The sequence below is a fragment of the Carcharhinus amblyrhynchos genome, unplaced genomic scaffold (genome assembly GCF_965287045.1).
Source record: "Carcharhinus amblyrhynchos unplaced genomic scaffold, sCarAmb.v2.hapA scaffold_593, whole genome shotgun sequence".
Taxonomy (NCBI): Eukaryota; Metazoa; Chordata; class Chondrichthyes; order Carcharhiniformes; family Carcharhinidae; genus Carcharhinus; species Carcharhinus amblyrhynchos.
The window spans coordinates 16,351-33,361 of NW_027650333.1; the positions used below are offsets into that span (position 1 = coordinate 16,351).

The window sequence follows — 17,011 nt, forward strand, 5'->3', positions numbered from 1 at the left end:
CTCTCACCCCCAAATTGCCTGACCCATCATACTGACCTCTCACCCCAGCATTACCTGACCTTCACCCTTTATCCACAGGGTCACCTGATCCAAATGACCCTGACCTCTCACCCCAGGGTGGCCCTGACCCACACTCTTGACCCCCTTGCCTCTAATCCACAGGGTTACCTGACTCCTTACCCTCAGAGCTACCTGACCCACATAACACTGACACGTTACCCTCAGGGTTAACTGACCGCTCACCTGAAGGTTACCTGATACACATCACTGTTCCACCTCAGACGCTGTTGCCTCTTTTCACCTCCCCCCCCCCCCCCCACCCCTGCAACCCCATCCCCACCATTGACCGCCGAGGTTCCTGGACCAACCTGCCCCCCCAACACCCCCCGAAAGCTCTAACTCTTCCAGCCCAAGTCTCCTGCTGTTCCCAGACTGGGAGGGAATTGCGGGATACCTGGGGAATGTGGAATTACCTTCTTCCCGGAAACCCTGCCAACGGGTGGGTAACCCTCCACTGCCTGCCTCATCGAACACACTATCAGTTCAATCAGAGCACTCTCCTCTTGGTCACTGAGTCCTACAACACAGAAAGCACACAGTGAGGAAGCAGCTTCCCATCCACACAACAGCCTGTCCCACATTCCCACACACGCCACCCTCCTGGGCATTGAAGGGTATCGATAGAGTAAACAGTGGTAAGCTTTTTCCTAGGTTGGAAACGCACATTACGAGGGGCCACGGGATTAGGGTTGGGGGGGTGGTGGGGAGCGAGGTATAATTCGGATATTAGAGGGAGGTTTTTCACACAGAGGGTAGTGGGGGTATGGAATGCTCTGCCAAGCAAGGTGGTGGAGGCAGGCACACTGGAGTTGTTTAAGAGTTACTTAGACAGGCACACGAGCAGGATGGAGATGGAGGGATATAGGAGAATGTTTTAAATAAAGGTTCAGGAGCCTTGGGACGTCCCTGGGAATGTGTAAGTATGTGGAACGATACTGACGTTTTTCTCTTTTAATCCACAGGTGATTCAGTCTGCCTTGTTGTCCAACGAGGGGCATACACGCAATGGGTCGTACAAGGGCTGCTCTTGGATATTTCAAGAATAGCCGAGTACTTCACGTCATTAGTGTACGCTTAAACTGGACAAGATGCTGGGCACCACGACAGCTCAGTGACTATCACTGTTTGCTGTGCAGACACATGGATTTGGGCCAGTGTCTGTGGGAGTTTGCGCATTCTCCCCGTGCTTGCGTGGGTTTTCTCCGGGTGCTCCGGTTTCCTCCCACACCCCAAAGATGTGCTGTTAGGCTGATTGGTGTAACAAATTGTCCCTAAATTAGTTTTCCCGCAATGTGGAGTGCCGTAAGAATAGACAAGAGTCATGGGTGGAGAGAGGACTCAATGTTAAAAGGGGCGGCACGGGCTCGTTGGGCCGAAGGGCCTGTTTCACGGGCTGTTTTGTTCTTTGTATCCACCCTAACTCTGTGTAGCCCAGAAGCACTAACGGCTGAAATGGGGCAGAGTGGTTCGCACTGAGGCCTCAGCGCCAGGGACTCGTTCGATCCCCGACTTAGGCTGCTGTCTGTGTGGAGTCTACACGTTCTCCCTGTGTCTGCGTGGGTTTCCTCCGGGTGCCTCCAGTTTCCTCCCACAGTCCGAAAGACGTGCATTGGTCATGTTAAATTCTCCCTCAAGGTAGCCAAACAGGTGCCAGAGTGTGCCCACTAGGGGATTTTCACAGTAACTTCATCGCAGTGTTAATGCAAGCCTATTTGTGATGGTAATAAATAAATTTAAAATAGATGTTTTGGGCCGTGAGGTTTGCCCAGTCACGGGTCTCATTCCCGCTGCGGTACACAAACGGAAAAGCAGGCTGCACCATGACACCAGCGAGGTCCCACCCTGTGCCCACGCGGGGAACTCACCCTCCTCATCTTCTCCAATCTCTTCCAGAAGCAACTCTGTCATCCCTTCCCAATCCTTCAGCACCGAGCCAGCATGGTCCCACAGACTGTCCACCAGATACGCACAGTGCTCGTGGAGCTGGGGAGAAAAAAAAACAAAATCGGAGAACCAAAACAGAAATGGGAACAGTGTTCAAGGCAAGGAGGCGGAGGGAGACCGAGAGGGAGGGGGACCGAGAGGGGAAAGGGGGACATGCGTGTGAGACACAGAAGGGGGAAGAGAGAGAGAGTGTGAGTGAGAGTGTGGGGGGTCAAGGTGGCACAGTGGTCAGCACTGTACATAATCTGCATGTTCTCCCTGCGTCTGTGTGGGTTTCCTCTGGGTGTCCCAGTTTCCTCCCACCATCCAAAAGATGTGCAGGTTAGATGGATTGGACTGGACGTGGCAAATTATCCCCTATCGTCCAAAGATGTGTAGGTTGGGCGGATTATCGCGGGAGAACGAGAGAGAGAGCAGGTTAGGTGGTATGTGCGGTGGAATCTGGAGCTCAGTGCCTGGAAGAGTGGTGGAGGCGGGAACCCTCACAACATTTTGACGTGCATTAGAAACACGGCAGCACACAGGGCCACGGACCAAGTGCTGGAAAACGGTAAGATGCTTGATGGGCCAAGCAGCCTGTGCTGTGAAACACAATGACTCTGATCAAGACCCACCTCACTCTCTAAGAAAAAGGTGAGCAGCAGCTTAATGAACTCTCCATTCACACTGCGCTTCCCCCGCTCCTTCGCCACAGCCTCCTCACGTTCGGCATCATAATGTCTCAGCAACCTGACAGAGAGAGAGAGAAACAACAGCGGGTCACAACACACTGACACACACACAGGCATCAGGGGTTAGCACAGCACAAATCACTTCAGATCCAACAGTCGATCCAGCCACTATCATCATCATCATGAGGAGGAGGAGGAGGAGGAGGAGGAGGAGAAGAATCACACACACCGCCCCCCCACTCCCCCACCAAATCCTGCCACTGCTGCCGTTCAACAAGTTCATGGTAATCTGACTGCGGCCCTCAGCTCCACTTTCCTTCCTACGTCTCTGGGCCAGCAGTGAGCAAGCAGCAGCAGCAGCACCCCTCGGGGGGGGGGGGTTCCGTGCACGGCCTGGCCAGGCGTTTTGTTTACCGCTGGCCACGTGCGGGGTGCCGCGTTCCGCCGAATCCCGCCCCGTGTCTTTCCTCCTCCTCCTTATGTTCTCCCGTCCCTGGCTGAAGTGATTCGCGCCAACAATCGAGGGCGAGTGAAGTGAGGTGCGAGCTGATTGCTCACAGCATTGGAGTGCAAGAACCGCACGCGCTCCCTCTGTGTCCAAAGCCTCAACATTTCTCGTCTCTTTCCCGGCAGAAGTTGACGGCGGTTCTATTAATATATGGAAATGACCCCACGTTGTCTAATTCTGAAATACTCAGCGTGTATTAAACGTATTTAATCTTATTCGTGGGGTCCTGGTCAGCGAACAAACCCAATTTCCATCACTGAGATGAAGAAGGGTCGCTTACGCGGCCTCCCCCCCCGCTCACTGACCGAGATTGCCGTTTGACTCAGATCAATCAAACTCTGTCTGCCCGCGTCTGGAAACTGCTCAACAACTCTGCCTCTGGGGTAAAAAAAGAGAGAGATCTACAGTCTCACAACCCTCCAAAAATAAACATCTCCTCATCTCAGTCTTCAGTGGAAACCCATCCTTTCTAAACAGCTTCCCCGGCTCGAGGTGAAACGTCCTCTCGACATCAGGAGCTCGCTAGGTTGGGCCTGTACTCAGCGGAGATTAGAAGAACGAGAGGTGACCTTATCGAGACACTCTGGCAGAAATAATAGTAGGAGGGATTATTATTTTAAAAGGGTGAAAAGCTGCAGCATGCTACGGTGCAGAGGGACCTGGGCGTCCTTGTGCCTTGGTCACTGAGACAGTGGGACGGCGGCGCGGGCTCGTTGGGCTGAGGGGCCTGTTTCCCGTGCTGTGTTGTTCTTTGTCTTTGTTAGTCGCAAAAACCCAGTCTGCAGGTGCAGCAGGTGATCAGGAAGGCGAATGGGATGCTGGCCTTTATAGCGAGGGGGTTAGAATATAAAAGCAGGGAGGTCTTGCTGCAACATGTTCGCCTCCACCACCACCGACAGCAGCCGATTCCACTCACTCCCCACCCTCAGTGAAAAACTTACCCCTGACATCTCCTCTGTCCCTGCTCCCCAGCACCTTAAACCTGTGTCCTCCCATAGCGACCATTTCAGCCCTGGGAAATAGCCTCTGAGAATCCACCCTATCCCTTTCAATGTTTTATAAACCCCTATCAGGTCGTCTCTCAACCTTCGTCTCTCCAGGGAAAAGAGACCGAGCTCCCTCAACCTAAGGCATGCCTCCTAATCCAGGCAACACCCTTGTAAATCTCCTCTGCACCCTCTCAATAGCTTCCACATCCTTCCTGTAGTGAGGCGACCAGAACTGCGCACAGTACTCCAAGTGGGGTCTGACAAGGGTCTTATAAAGTTGTACAGTCTGAAAGACGTGCTGGTTAGCTGCATTGGGCCGCGCTGAATTCACCCTCAGCGTAACCCAAACAGGCGCCAGAGTGTGGGCGACGGTGGGGGGGGCTTTTCACAGTAACTTCATTGCGGCATTAATGTAAGCCGACTTATGACAAATACACTTCAAGACTTCGAGCGAACTGCCTCTCACGGGCACCGAACCAGCGAGTTAACAAAGAGCTCGGTTCCTACTTACTTGACGTGGACAAAATGTCCGGCAGCCGCTGCGGTAGGCCGGTGAGAGGCGTAGACCAGGGGGTAGACACACTCGCACTCTTCGCTGCCCAACACGTCCTCAGAATTCCTACAGAGGGAGGGAGTCACACAAAGAACGACCGGTATTTACACGGCACCTTCAAAGACCCCAGAGCGTCTCGAACCACCGTCCCTCCCCCTGCCTCGACGAGCCACAAGCCCCTTATGAGAAACAGGAGCAGGAGTCGGCCATCTAGCCCCTCGAGCCTGCCCCGCCATTCAATAAGATCATGGCTGATCTGATAGTGGATCAGTTCCACTTTCCCGCTTTCTCCCCTTAATTCCCCTGTCTATCAGAAACCTATCTACCCGGGACTTCAATATATTCAGCGAGGCAGCCTCCACCACTTCAACGGGCAGAGAATTCCAGAGACTCACCACCCTTTGAGTGAAGAAGTTCCTCCTCAACTCCGATCTAAACTGACACCCCCCACCCCGCTTATCAAGGGGCAGCTGCTTCCGTGACTCAGGAAGCGAGGGGCAGCCAATTCGCGCACAGCAAGATCCCGCTAACAAGCAGGTCGCCCGTACCTCGGGGTGCGGCTGGAGGGCTCAGTAGTATATCCAGGCTGGGGTCTGCACCTTCACGTAAAGGCCCTGTGGGATACCAAACCAAACAAACACAGGAGGCGAGGACCCGCATCGCCTCTCCCCACAGACGGCCTCCTCCCACAAGAGCAGTACACCGCACCGGGAGCGTGGGCCGAGACTGCGCTCTCAGGTCTCCGAGAGGGACTTGAACCCACCTCCGTCGGACGGGAGGGAGTATCAGAAAGATACCCTGGAACTCCCCTCCCTAACGGCCCTGTGGCGGTACCTACACCAGTGCCTTGTGGGAAATTTTGGTCTTGGCAATGCACGCTGGTCTCGCCAGTGCTGCCCACCCCCCCAACAAGGCCCCCGTAAAGCCGTAAAACTAAAAAGAGCTCACTGCAAAATGAGAGTCAGAAGGGTGACGGCTTCCACGGCGACATCGTAATCCACGTCTAGGACCATGGAGACCATTCGATCCTGAACGCAGGGCACAAACACCAGATGTCAAACGAGATGTCACAGCACAGCAGGTCACAACCCTGACTGGCACACAGTCAACATCCTCCACCACCCTCCCCCCAACCCAAACCAGTGTGCCCAGGCACCCACCCAATTCCCCTCCTCCTGTCCCCCCAAACTGGCACGCAGACACCTGCCCCAACTGGTACGCAGTCACTCCCCTCCCCCCTCCGCTGGCATGCAGGCACCCACCCCGACTGACACGCAGTCCACCAACCCCCAACACGGCACGCAGACACTCGCCCTGTCTGGCACACAGGGGCAACCTCACCCCCCACCTCCCCCACCCCCCACCACAAAACTGTCATGCAGCCACACTCCTCCCACACCACCCCCCCACCCCACCCTGCAAACCAGCACGCAGAAACCGCGCCCCCCCCACGACCCCCCCCCCCCCAAATCCCCACACGAAAAATTGGCAGGCAGACACTGACCCTGACCAGCGATCGCGTTCCTGATGAAAGGGGCTAAGCTGCAATGGTCCGGGCATTACTGTTTTGCCAGCGGGGAGGCAGGCGCAGAGAGAGGGAGGCAGGCAGGCGCAGAGAGAGGGAGGCAGGCAGGCGCAGAGAGAGGGAGGCAGGCAGGCGCAGAGAGAGGGAGGCAGGCAGGCGCAGAGAGAGGGAGGCAGGCAGGCGCAGAGAGAGGGAGGCAGGCAGGCGCAGAGAGAGGGAGGCAGGCAGGCGCAGAGAGAGGGAGGCAGGCAGGCGCAGAGAGAGGGAGGCAGGCAGGCGCAGAGAGAGGGAGGCAGGCAGGCGCAGAGAGAGGGAGGCAGGCAGGCGCAGAGAGAGGGAGGCAGGCAGGCGCAGAGAGAGGGAGGCAGGCAGGCGCAGAGAGAGGGAGGCAGGCAGGCGCAGAGAGAGGGAGGCAGGCAGGCGCAGAGAGAGGGAGGCAGGCAGGCGCAGAGAGAGGGAGGCAGGCAGGCGCAGAGAGAGGGAGGCAGGCAGGCGCAGAGAGAGGGAGGCAGGCAGGCGCAGAGAGAGGGAGGCAGGCAGGCGCAGAGAGAGGGAGGCAGGCAGGCGCAGAGAGAGGGAGGCAGGCAGGCGCAGAGAGAGGGAGGCAGGCAGGCGCAGAGAGAGGGAGGCAGGCAGGCGCAGAGAGAGGGAGGCAGGCAGGCGCAGAGAGAGGGAGGCAGGCAGGCGCAGAGAGAGGGAGGCAGGCAGGCGCAGAGAGAGGGAGGCAGGCAGGCGCAGAGAGAGGGAGGCAGGCAGGCGCAGAGAGAGGGAGGCAGGCAGGCGCAGAGAGAGGGAGGCAGGCAGGCGCAGAGAGAGGGAGGCAGGCAGGCGCAGAGAGAGGGAGGCAGGCAGGCGCAGAGAGAGGGAGGCAGGCAGGCGCAGAGAGAGGGAGGCAGGCAGGCGCAGAGAGAGGGAGGCAGGCAGGCGCAGAGAGAGGGAGGCAGGCAGGCGCAGAGAGAGGGAGGCAGGCAGGCGCAGAGAGAGGGAGGCAGGCAGGCGCAGAGAGAGGGAGGCAGGCAGGCGCAGAGAGAGGGAGGCAGGCAGGCGCAGAGAGAGGGAGGCAGGCAGGCGCAGAGAGAGGGAGGCAGGCAGGCGCAGAGAGAGGGAGGCAGGCAGGCGCAGAGAGAGGGAGGCAGGCAGGCGCAGAGAGAGGGAGGCAGGCAGGCGCAGAGAGAGGGAGGCAGGCAGGCGCAGAGAGAGGGAGGCAGGCAGGCGCAGAGAGAGGGAGGCAGGCAGGCGCAGAGAGAGGGAGGCAGGCAGGCGCAGAGAGAGGGAGGCAGGCAGGCGCAGAGAGAGGGAGGCAGGCAGGCGCAGAGAGAGGGAGGCAGGCAGGCGCAGAGAGAGGGAGGCAGGCAGGCGCAGAGAGAGGGAGGCAGGCAGGCGCAGAGAGAGGGAGGCAGGCAGGCGCAGAGAGAGGGAGGCAGGCAGGCGCAGAGAGAGGGAGGCAGGCAGGCGCAGAGAGAGGGAGGCAGGCAGGCGCAGAGAGAGGGAGGCAGGCAGGCGCAGAGAGAGGGAGGCAGGCAGGCGCAGAGAGAGGGAGGCAGGCAGGCGCAGAGAGAGGGAGGCAGGCAGGCGCAGAGAGAGGGAGGCAGGCAGGCGCAGAGAGAGGGAGGCAGGCAGGCGCAGAGAGAGGGAGGCAGGCAGGCGCAGAGAGAGGGAGGCAGGCAGGCGCAGAGAGAGGGAGGCAGGCAGGCGCAGAGAGAGGGAGGCAGGCAGGCGCAGAGAGAGGGAGGCAGGCAGGCGCAGAGAGAGGGAGGCAGGCAGGCGCAGAGAGAGGGAGGCAGGCAGGCGCAGAGAGAGGGAGGCAGGCAGGCGCAGAGAGAGGGAGGCAGGCAGGCGCAGAGAGAGGGAGGCAGGCAGGCGCAGAGAGAGGGAGGCAGGCAGGCGCAGAGAGAGGGAGGCAGGCAGGCGCAGAGAGAGGGAGGCAGGCAGGCGCAGAGAGAGGGAGGCAGGCAGGCGCAGAGAGAGGGAGGCAGGCAGGCGCAGAGAGAGGGAGGCAGGCAGGCGCAGAGAGAGGGAGGCAGGCGCAGAGAGAGGGAGGCAGGCGCAGAGAGAGGGAGACACATTTACCTTGAATCGGTTGGTGAAAAGCTCTAGCTTCTGGACGATCTCTTTGCTTTCGTACAGGCGTTGAAGAGACTTCAAACATTTCAGCCTCACTTCCCGTTGCTGAAAGAGAGAGACAGGGGGGTGGTCAATTGTGGGGGGGGGGGGGGAGGGGAGGGGATGGTTAAAACTAGAATTCAATTCTCAGTCAGTGTGCGTTTCCCCCACCAACTTCCTAATGCAGACAGGAGAGAGGGTGGTGAGAAAAGTTGTGGCGTTTCACTGAAGGGGGTCACACACGACAAATGGGATTTAATGGGATTGGGATTCCATGATCTCCAGCTGCGGCCTCACCAGCACCCTGTACAGTTGCAGCAAGACCTCCCTGCTTTTATATTCTATCCCCCTATAAAGGCCAGCGTCCCATTCGCCTTCTTGATCACCTGCTGCACCTGCAGACTGGGTTTTTGTGACTCGTGCACAAGGACGCCCAGGTCCCTCTGCACCATAGCATGCTGCAGCTTTTCACCCTTTAAATAGTAATCCCTCCTACTATTATTCCTGCCAAAGTGGATAACCTCAGACTTGCTAACCCACACAGTCCCTCTCCCCGGTGTGTGTGTGTGTGTGTGTGTGTGTGTGCGATCATCCCCGCGGTGTCAGTACCTTGTCATGTAGCATCCAGCCGACGTACTTCAGATAGCTGTCGTTGAGGAAGGAGTCGCTGTAGCTCTTCATCCACACACCAATCTCCTCCATACAGAGAGCCCGGATCTCCGCAATCAAATCCCTGCCGACAGCGTGAAAGATCAGACCGGTGGGAAGGCACAGCTCGGCACACACTCCTCACCGAGGCTTTGCCCGGGAGGGCGTCACCGGCACACACACCCACGACAGTGAGACATGAGCATTCACACGAGAAGGCACAACGAGGCTCGCATGCACTCCTCACCGACACTTCACCCGGGAGGGCGTCACCGGCACACACTCGCGACATGGGAAGGCACAGCGAGGCTCAGCTCGGCACGAGCTCCTCACCGGCACATCGCCCTGCACACACTCGCCGCAGTGTCAAACACACGCACGTGACACACACGCACGCACGCACGACAGCTCCCTACCCCAGGATCACAATCCCATGCGCGGGACTCACCGATAACGGTGGACAAACACTCCTTTGAAGATCGCGTTCATCATGTTCTCGATCTCTTCCTGGTTCTGTTGGAGCTGCGTTGGGAAACAAGTGGTTTAAAAATTTTTAAAAAACAAGGAGGAGGAGCTCAAACCACCAGGCAACGAGGGCAGGGAGTTAGGGTTAGGGTCCTGCAGCCTGTCAATCCAAAGAGAACCACCCCCCCCCCGTCCCCCAACTCCCTCCTCCCCTCACGTCCCCTTGGGGCGATGTCACTGCCCGAGTTACAAAGAACAAAGAATAACACAGCACGGGAAACAGGCCCTTCGGCCCAACGAGCCCACGCCGCCATTTTAACATTGTGAGTTCCCTCTTCCACCCCTGACCCTTGCCTACGCTTATGGCACTCCACATTGGAAACCAGATTGAGGGGAGAATAATTTAGGGACAATTTGTTACACCAATCAGCCTAACAGCACATCTTTGGGGTGTGGGAGGAAACCGGAGCACCCGGAGAAAACCCACGTAAGCACGGGGAGAATGCGCAAACTCCCACAGACACCGGCCCAAATCCATGTGTCTGCACAGCAATCAGCGATAGTCACTGAGCTGTCGTGTTGCCCGTCAGCTGGTCCAGTTTAAGCGTACACTAACGACATGAAGTACTAGGCTACTCTTGAAACATCCAAGAGCAGCCCTCGCACGACCCATCGCGTGTGTGCCCCTCGTTGGACAACAAGGCGGGCCGAAGCACCTGTGGATTAAAAGAGAAATTTTAATTCAAAGACATGTAGATTTGCCATGGTTTATTTGAGATTTTTGTGAGTAAAGTATATTTTTGGAAAAAAGGTGGTTCGGGAAAGGCCACGCTGTAAGGCCTTTTAACAGAGGCAGAGCGAGGGCCCGGGAGCTGCAGAACACCCTCGACCTGCGTAACCATGCGCCAATCTGAGAAATAACGGCACACAGTAAATTTTCGAGGCACGTATATAGTTTTAAGTTTTGAAATGTTATGACTGTAATTTGTATAGAACTGTAAAAAGGTTTAATTCTGCACTGTTTGCAATTCATAGACATGTAGATTTGCAATGGTTTATTTGAGATTTTTTTGAATAAAGTTTCTAAGATGTAGGTTTATAAGAAGTTGTCTACCTGATATGTTGCAGGAAAGGATGTCCCGAAGCATGGTACATTGGGGAGACCATGCAGACGCTACGACAACGGATGAATGAACATCGCTCGACAATCACCAGGCAAGACTGTTCCCTTCCTGTCGGCGAACACTTCAGCGGTCACGGGCATTCAGCCTCTGACCTCTGGGTAAGCATTCTCCAAGGTGGCCTTCATGACACACGACAGCGCAGAGTCGCTGAGCAGAGACTGATAGCCAAGTTCCACACACACCAGGACGGCCTCACCCGGGGCCTTGGGTTCATGTCGCACTATCTGTAACCCCCCGTGACTTGCCTGGGTTTGTAAAACCTCACTTACTGTCCTGTCTGGAGACAATACACATCTCTTTAACCTGTGCTGAGTGCTCCTTCCACTCACACTGTAGGTATCTTTAAGACTTGAACAGCAGGTTAGGTGTAAACATTCACATTCTAATCAGTAATCTGTAAACTCTCTGTGCTGTTATATGCTCTGGCTGAGGCCAGAACTCTCCATTCACCTGACGAAGGGACAGAGCCCTGAAAGCTTGTGAGTTTACTATCAAATAAACCGGTTGGACTTAAACCTGGTGTTGTCAGACTTCTTACTGTATTTACCCCAGTCCAACACCGGCATCTCCGCATTGTAAGTTTTTCACTCAGGGGGTGGTGGGTAAGTGGAATCAGATGCCGTCGGTGGTGGTAGAGGCACTGGGGGTCTTTTAAAAGACTTCTGGATGAGTATATGGGATCTAACGGGATTGGGAGTTACAGATGGTTCTATGGCCCTGGTAGGTATGGATGTGATCAGTACAACTTGTGGGCCGAAGGGCCTGTTTGTGCTGAAGTGTTTTACGGTCTAAAGTATATTTTTGGGAAAACAAAAATTGCTGTGGAGGGAACACGCAGGCAGGCAGTGGCCCACAGAGTACCCACGCACACCCCACAGCCCACACGGTCACACCAGGCCTCCCCCCACCACCCCCCCCTCACCTCCTTGCGTTTGTGCAGCAACATCTCCAACCGATCATTGGCACGTTTCCCCGCCGCTTTGTTCCGCTCAGTGTCGTACTGACGCTGGAGGTTCTCCTGATGCACGTTCAGGTTCAAGGCCACGTCCACCAGGGCAGTCATCAGTTTCATCGCTGCAGACACCAAAAAACATAACCAGGCGTCAAGACAGAGGAGAGCAGGACAACCGAGAAAATCCCCACTACGAGAGAGAGAGAGAGAGAGAGAGAGAGAAAAAGAGAGAGAGAGAGAGAAAAAGAGAGAGAGAGAGAGAAAAAGAGAGAGAGAGAGAGAGAAAAGAGAGAGAGAGAGAGAGAAAAAGAGAGAGAGAAAAAAAGAGAGAGAGAGAGAAAAAAAGAGAGAGAGAGAGAAAAAAAGAGAGAGAGAGAGAAAAAAAGAGAGAGAGAGAAAAAAAGAGAGAAAAAAAGAGAGAGAGAGAAAAAAAGAGAGAGAGAGAGAGCGCGCGCCCAGGAACCGGCCTCCCTCCTCACCCCCCCAAGAAAGTAGCATCCAGGAAAGCCACACTCAGCACCTGCGCTTCCGCTGAGATTACCAGACAAAAGTTTAAAGCTTAAGCGTATTTATTAGTGTCACAAGTAGGCTTGCATTAACACTGCAATGAAGTTACTGTGAAAAGCCCCTAACCGCCACACTCCGGCGCCTAACGCTGCGGGGGAGAATTTAGCACGGCCAATGCACCCTAACCCACACGTCTTTCATAGACTCATAGAACCCTACAGAGCAGAAAGAGGCCCTTCAGCCCATCGAGTCTGTACCGAACACAATCCCACCCAGGCCCTACCCCACCCCATATCCCTACATATTATACCCACTAATCCCTCTAACCTATGCATTCCCGGAAACTAAGGGACAATTTCATCGCACGGCCAATCAACCCTAACCCGCACATCTTTTGGACTGTGGGAGGAAACCAGAGCACCCGGAGGAAACCCACGCAGAGACAAGGAGAATGTGCAGACTCCGCACAGGCAGCGGCCCTGAGCTGGGAACCGAACCCGGGTCCCCGGTGCTGCGAAGCAGCAGCGCTAACCCACCGTGTCGCTCAACCCAGACATCAGAGGACGCCGTTAGACTCACCGGCCAGTGTGCTGGTGTGTCTGAATGCTCGCACTTGGGAATCAGAGAGCCCAGTCAGCAGGGAGATCAACGTGTCCATCATGTATTCATCGTAGATGATGTTGTACTGACACTGACGCACCAGCACGGCAACAAACTCGCAGAAATTCTGCCGGAACTTCTTCCACACGGGCCCCGTCATCGACAGAGGGTAGTCGCCACTGTCCTGAAGGAGGGCAGAAGAAATTACATCAGAGAACGCACTTGGCAAGTTCGTTATGCAGTTTAAAAACAAACTATACTCGTCCCTTCCCAACCATGGAACGTAAGACTGGAAACACGACACAAATGAAACATCCCCCCCACCTCAAACCTGTGACATCCTTTGTAATTGACACTTCCACCCTGGGGGGGGCACCCTCTGACTATTCTCCCTGTCTGTGCCTCTCACCATTTTGTAGACCAGGTCGCCCCCTCAGCCTCCGTCTTTCCGGTGAAAACAATCCCAGTTTGTCCAACCTCTCCTCATGGCCAACACCCTCCAAACCAGACAACATCCCGGGGAACCTTCTCCGCACTCTCTCTCTCCAAAGGTTCCAAGTCCTTCTGGTCGTCTGGTGACCAGAACTGCAGGCAATACTCCCAATGCGGTCTAACCAGGGTTTTATACAGCTGCAACCTGATTTCCCAACTCTTGTACTCAACACCCTGGCCAATGAAGACAAGCGTGCCATCTGCCTACTTAATTACCTTGGCCACCTGAACTACGGACCTGCATGCCCAGATCCCTCTGTATCATGTTCCTAAGGGTTCTGCCATTTACAGTATAATTCACACCTAAATTTGATCTTCCAAAATGCATCACCTCTCATTTGTTTGGATTAAACTCCATCTTCCACTTGTGCCCAAGTCTCCAATCTATCTATATAAGAACATAAGAAATAGGAGCAGGAGTCGGCCATCTAGTCCCTCGAGCCTGCCCCGCCATTCAATAAGATCATGGCTGATCTGATAGTGGATCAGTTCTACTTTCCCGCTTTGTCCCCTTAATTCCCCTGTCTGTCAGAAACCTATCTACCCGTGTCTTAAATATATTCAGCGAGGTAGCCTCCACCACTTCAACGGGCAGAGGATTCCAGAGACTCACCACCCTTTGAGTGACCTCTAGTCCTGCTGTCCTTTCTAAGCAGGAAGAATCTCTCTACCTCTACCCTATCTATCCCCTTCATTATCTTATACATCTCTATAAGATCCCCCCTCATCCTTCTAAACTCCAACGAGTACAGCCCCAGTCTATTTAGTCTCTCTTCATAGTCCAATCGCCTCATCTCTGGTATGCAGTGAACCTCCTCTGCACTCCCTCCAAGGCCAAAATATCCTTCCACAAGTGCGGCGGCCAAAACTGCACACAGCACTCCAGCTGCGGCCTCACCAGTGCCCTGTACAGTTGCAGCAAGACCACCCTGCTTTTATATTCTATCCCCCTCGCTATAAAGGCCAGCATGCCATTCGCACATCCTGTTGCATCCTCTGACAATCCATGGTGCTATCAGCAACTCTACCAATCCTTGTGTCATCCGCAAATTTACTAATCAGACCATCTATATTTTCCTCCAGATCGTTCATATAAACACTACAAATAACAGAGGTCCCAGCACTGATCCCTGTGGAACACCACTAGCAAAAAGTCTGACAACACCAGGTTTTAGTCCAACCTATTTATTTGATAATATACTCGCAAGCTAAACTAAAACCTGGTGTTGTCAGACTTTTTACTGTGTTTACACCAGTCCAACGCCGGCATACCCACATCATGAACACCACTAGCTACAGACCTCCGTTCTGAAAAACACCCTTCCACTGCTACTCTTGTCTTCTATGACCAAGTCTCACAACACCAGGTTAAAGTCTAACAGGTTTATTTGGTAGCAAACGCCACAAGTTTTCAGAGTGCTGCTCGTCCGAGCACTGCTCCTTAACTGCCAGTTTCCAGGTGCAATTTTACAACTCACCTGTTTCGTCCTGGACCACAATGTCCCTAAACATGTTAAACAAACATCCCCTCCGGACAAGCTCTCCGTACACACAGGATCTGCTCAGATGAGGAGGATTGTGACAGACGCTGAAAGATGTCCTCATAAGAACAGGATATGGCGCTCTACTCATCGGTCAACAGTTCCGACGCGCCACAGAGAAAAACCGCACTGATCTCGTTGGAAGACAAACTCAGGACACAGTGGACAGAGTACCCTTCGTCGTCCAGTACTTCCCCAGAGTGGAGAAGCTACGACATCTTCTCCGGAGTCTTCAACATGTCATTGATGAAGATGAATGTCTCGCCAAGGGCATTCCCACACCCCCACTTCTTGCCTTCAAACAACCGTGCAACCTCAAACAGACCGTTGTCCACAGCAAACTACCCAGTCTTCAGGAGAACAGTGACCACGACACCACACAACCCTGCCACAGCAACCTCTGCAAGACATGCCAGATCATCGACATGGATGCCATCATCTCACGTGAGAACACCATCCACCAGGTACAAGGTACATGCTCTTGCAACTCGGCCAACATTGTCTACCTGATACACTGCAGGAAAGGATGTCCCGAGGCATGGTACATTGGGGAGACCGTGCAGATGCTACAACAATAGATGAATGAACACCGCTCGACAATCACCAGGCAAGACTGTTCCCTTCCTGTTGGGGAACACTTCAGCGGTCACAGGCGTTCGGCCTCTGATCTTCGGGTCAACATTCTCCGAGGCGGCCTTCACGACACACGACAGCACAGAATCGCTGAGCAGAAACTGATAGCCAAGTTCCGCACACATAGGACGTCCCCAACCGGGATCTTGGGTTCATGTCACACTATCTGTAACCCCCATGACTTGCCTGGGTTTGTAAAATCTCACTAACTGTCCTGTCTGGAGACATTACACATCTCTTTAACCTGTGCTTCATGTTCTCTCCACTCACATTGTCTGCACCTTTAAGACTTGATTAGTTGTAAAGACACGCATTCTGACACGTTATTCTATAAATTGAGTTTGTGTCTTTATATGCCCTGTTTGTGAACAGAGCTCCCACTCACCTGATGAAGGGGCAGCGCGCCGAAAGCTAGTAGTGTTTGCTACCAGATAAACCTGTTGGACTTTAACCTGGTGTTGTGAGACTTCTTACTGTGTTTACCCCAGTCCAACGCCCCACATCTCCACTTCTGTGACCAAGCCAGTTCTGTATCTATCTAGCCAGCCCGCCCCCAAATCCCATTCTTGGCACTTGTCAGCCCAAGTCTGGGTATTGTCCACGTCTTTCTGTATTTGAATATGGACCTGCATCAGTACCTGAGGATTTGTGAATGGTGCTGAACATTCTTCGCTGATGACTACACATCCCCACTTCAGACCTTAAAGAACAGGGAGCAGGAGTCGGCCACGTGGCCCCTCGAGCCTGCTCCGCCATTCAATAAGATCATTTAGAACGGAGTTGAGGAGGAACTTCTTCACTCAAAGGGTGGTGAATCTCTGGAATTCTCTGCCCGTTGAAGTGGTGGAGGCTACCTCGCTCAATATTTTTAAGTCATAGGCAGATAGGTTTTTGATAGGCAAGGGGGTTAAGGGTTATGGGGAGAGGGCGGGAATGTGGAACTGAGACACGACAGATCAGCCATGATCTTATTGAATGGCGGGGCAGGCTCGAGGGGCTAGGTGGCCTACTCCTGCTCCTATTTCTTATGTTCTTATGTAAGATCTTGGCTGATCTTTTCATGGACTCAGCTCCACTTTCCATAACCCTTAATTCCTTTACTGTTCAAAAAAATTATCTATCCTTGCCTTAAAAACATTCAGTGAGGGAGCCTCAACTGGGCAGGGAATTCCACAGATTCACAACCCTTTGTGTGAAGAAGTTCCTCCTCAACTCAGTCCAAAATCTGCTCCCCCTTATTTTGAGGCCATGCCCCCTAGTTCTAGTTTCACCCGCCAGTGGAAACAACTTCCCTGCTTCTATCTTATCTATTCCCTTCATCATCTTGTACGTTTCTATAAGATCTTCCCTCATTCTTCTGTATTCCAATAGTATAGCCCCAGTCTACCCTCACAATCCAACCCTCTCAACTCTGGAATCAACCTAGTGAATCTCCTCTGCACCCCCTCCAGTGCCAGTCTATCCTTTCCCAAGTAAGGAAACCAAAACTGTACACAGTACTCCAGGTGTGGCCTCACCAGCACCTTATACAGCTGTGACATAACCTCGCTGTTTTTAAACTCCATCCCTCTAGCAATGAGGAACAAAATTCCACGTGCCTCCTTAATTACCTGCATGACGGAGGAAGGCGATCGAT

The 17,011-nt window shown here is 54.2% G+C and overlaps 1 protein-coding gene across 1 annotated transcript in view; it reads right to left on the reverse strand.

Moving 5' to 3' along the window:
- LOC145339659 (cohesin subunit SA-1-like) overlaps nt 1-17,011 on the reverse strand; it is a 69,586-nt gene that overhangs the window by 15,554 nt on the left and 37,021 nt on the right. Inside the window, exons 10-19 of the mRNA XM_080184173.1 lie at nt 12,689-12,893; nt 11,573-11,724; nt 9,450-9,523; nt 8,963-9,086; nt 8,321-8,419; nt 5,674-5,753; nt 4,684-4,791; nt 2,619-2,733; nt 1,926-2,043; nt 474-577 (exon numbers count right to left, since the gene is read on the reverse strand). Of these exons, the coding sequence (XP_080040299.1) occupies nt 474-577; nt 1,926-2,043; nt 2,619-2,733; nt 4,684-4,791; nt 5,674-5,753; nt 8,321-8,419; nt 8,963-9,086; nt 9,450-9,523; nt 11,573-11,724; nt 12,689-12,893 (1,179 nt within the window). The remainder of the gene's footprint in view (nt 1-473; nt 578-1,925; nt 2,044-2,618; nt 2,734-4,683; nt 4,792-5,673; nt 5,754-8,320; nt 8,420-8,962; nt 9,087-9,449; nt 9,524-11,572; nt 11,725-12,688; nt 12,894-17,011) is intronic.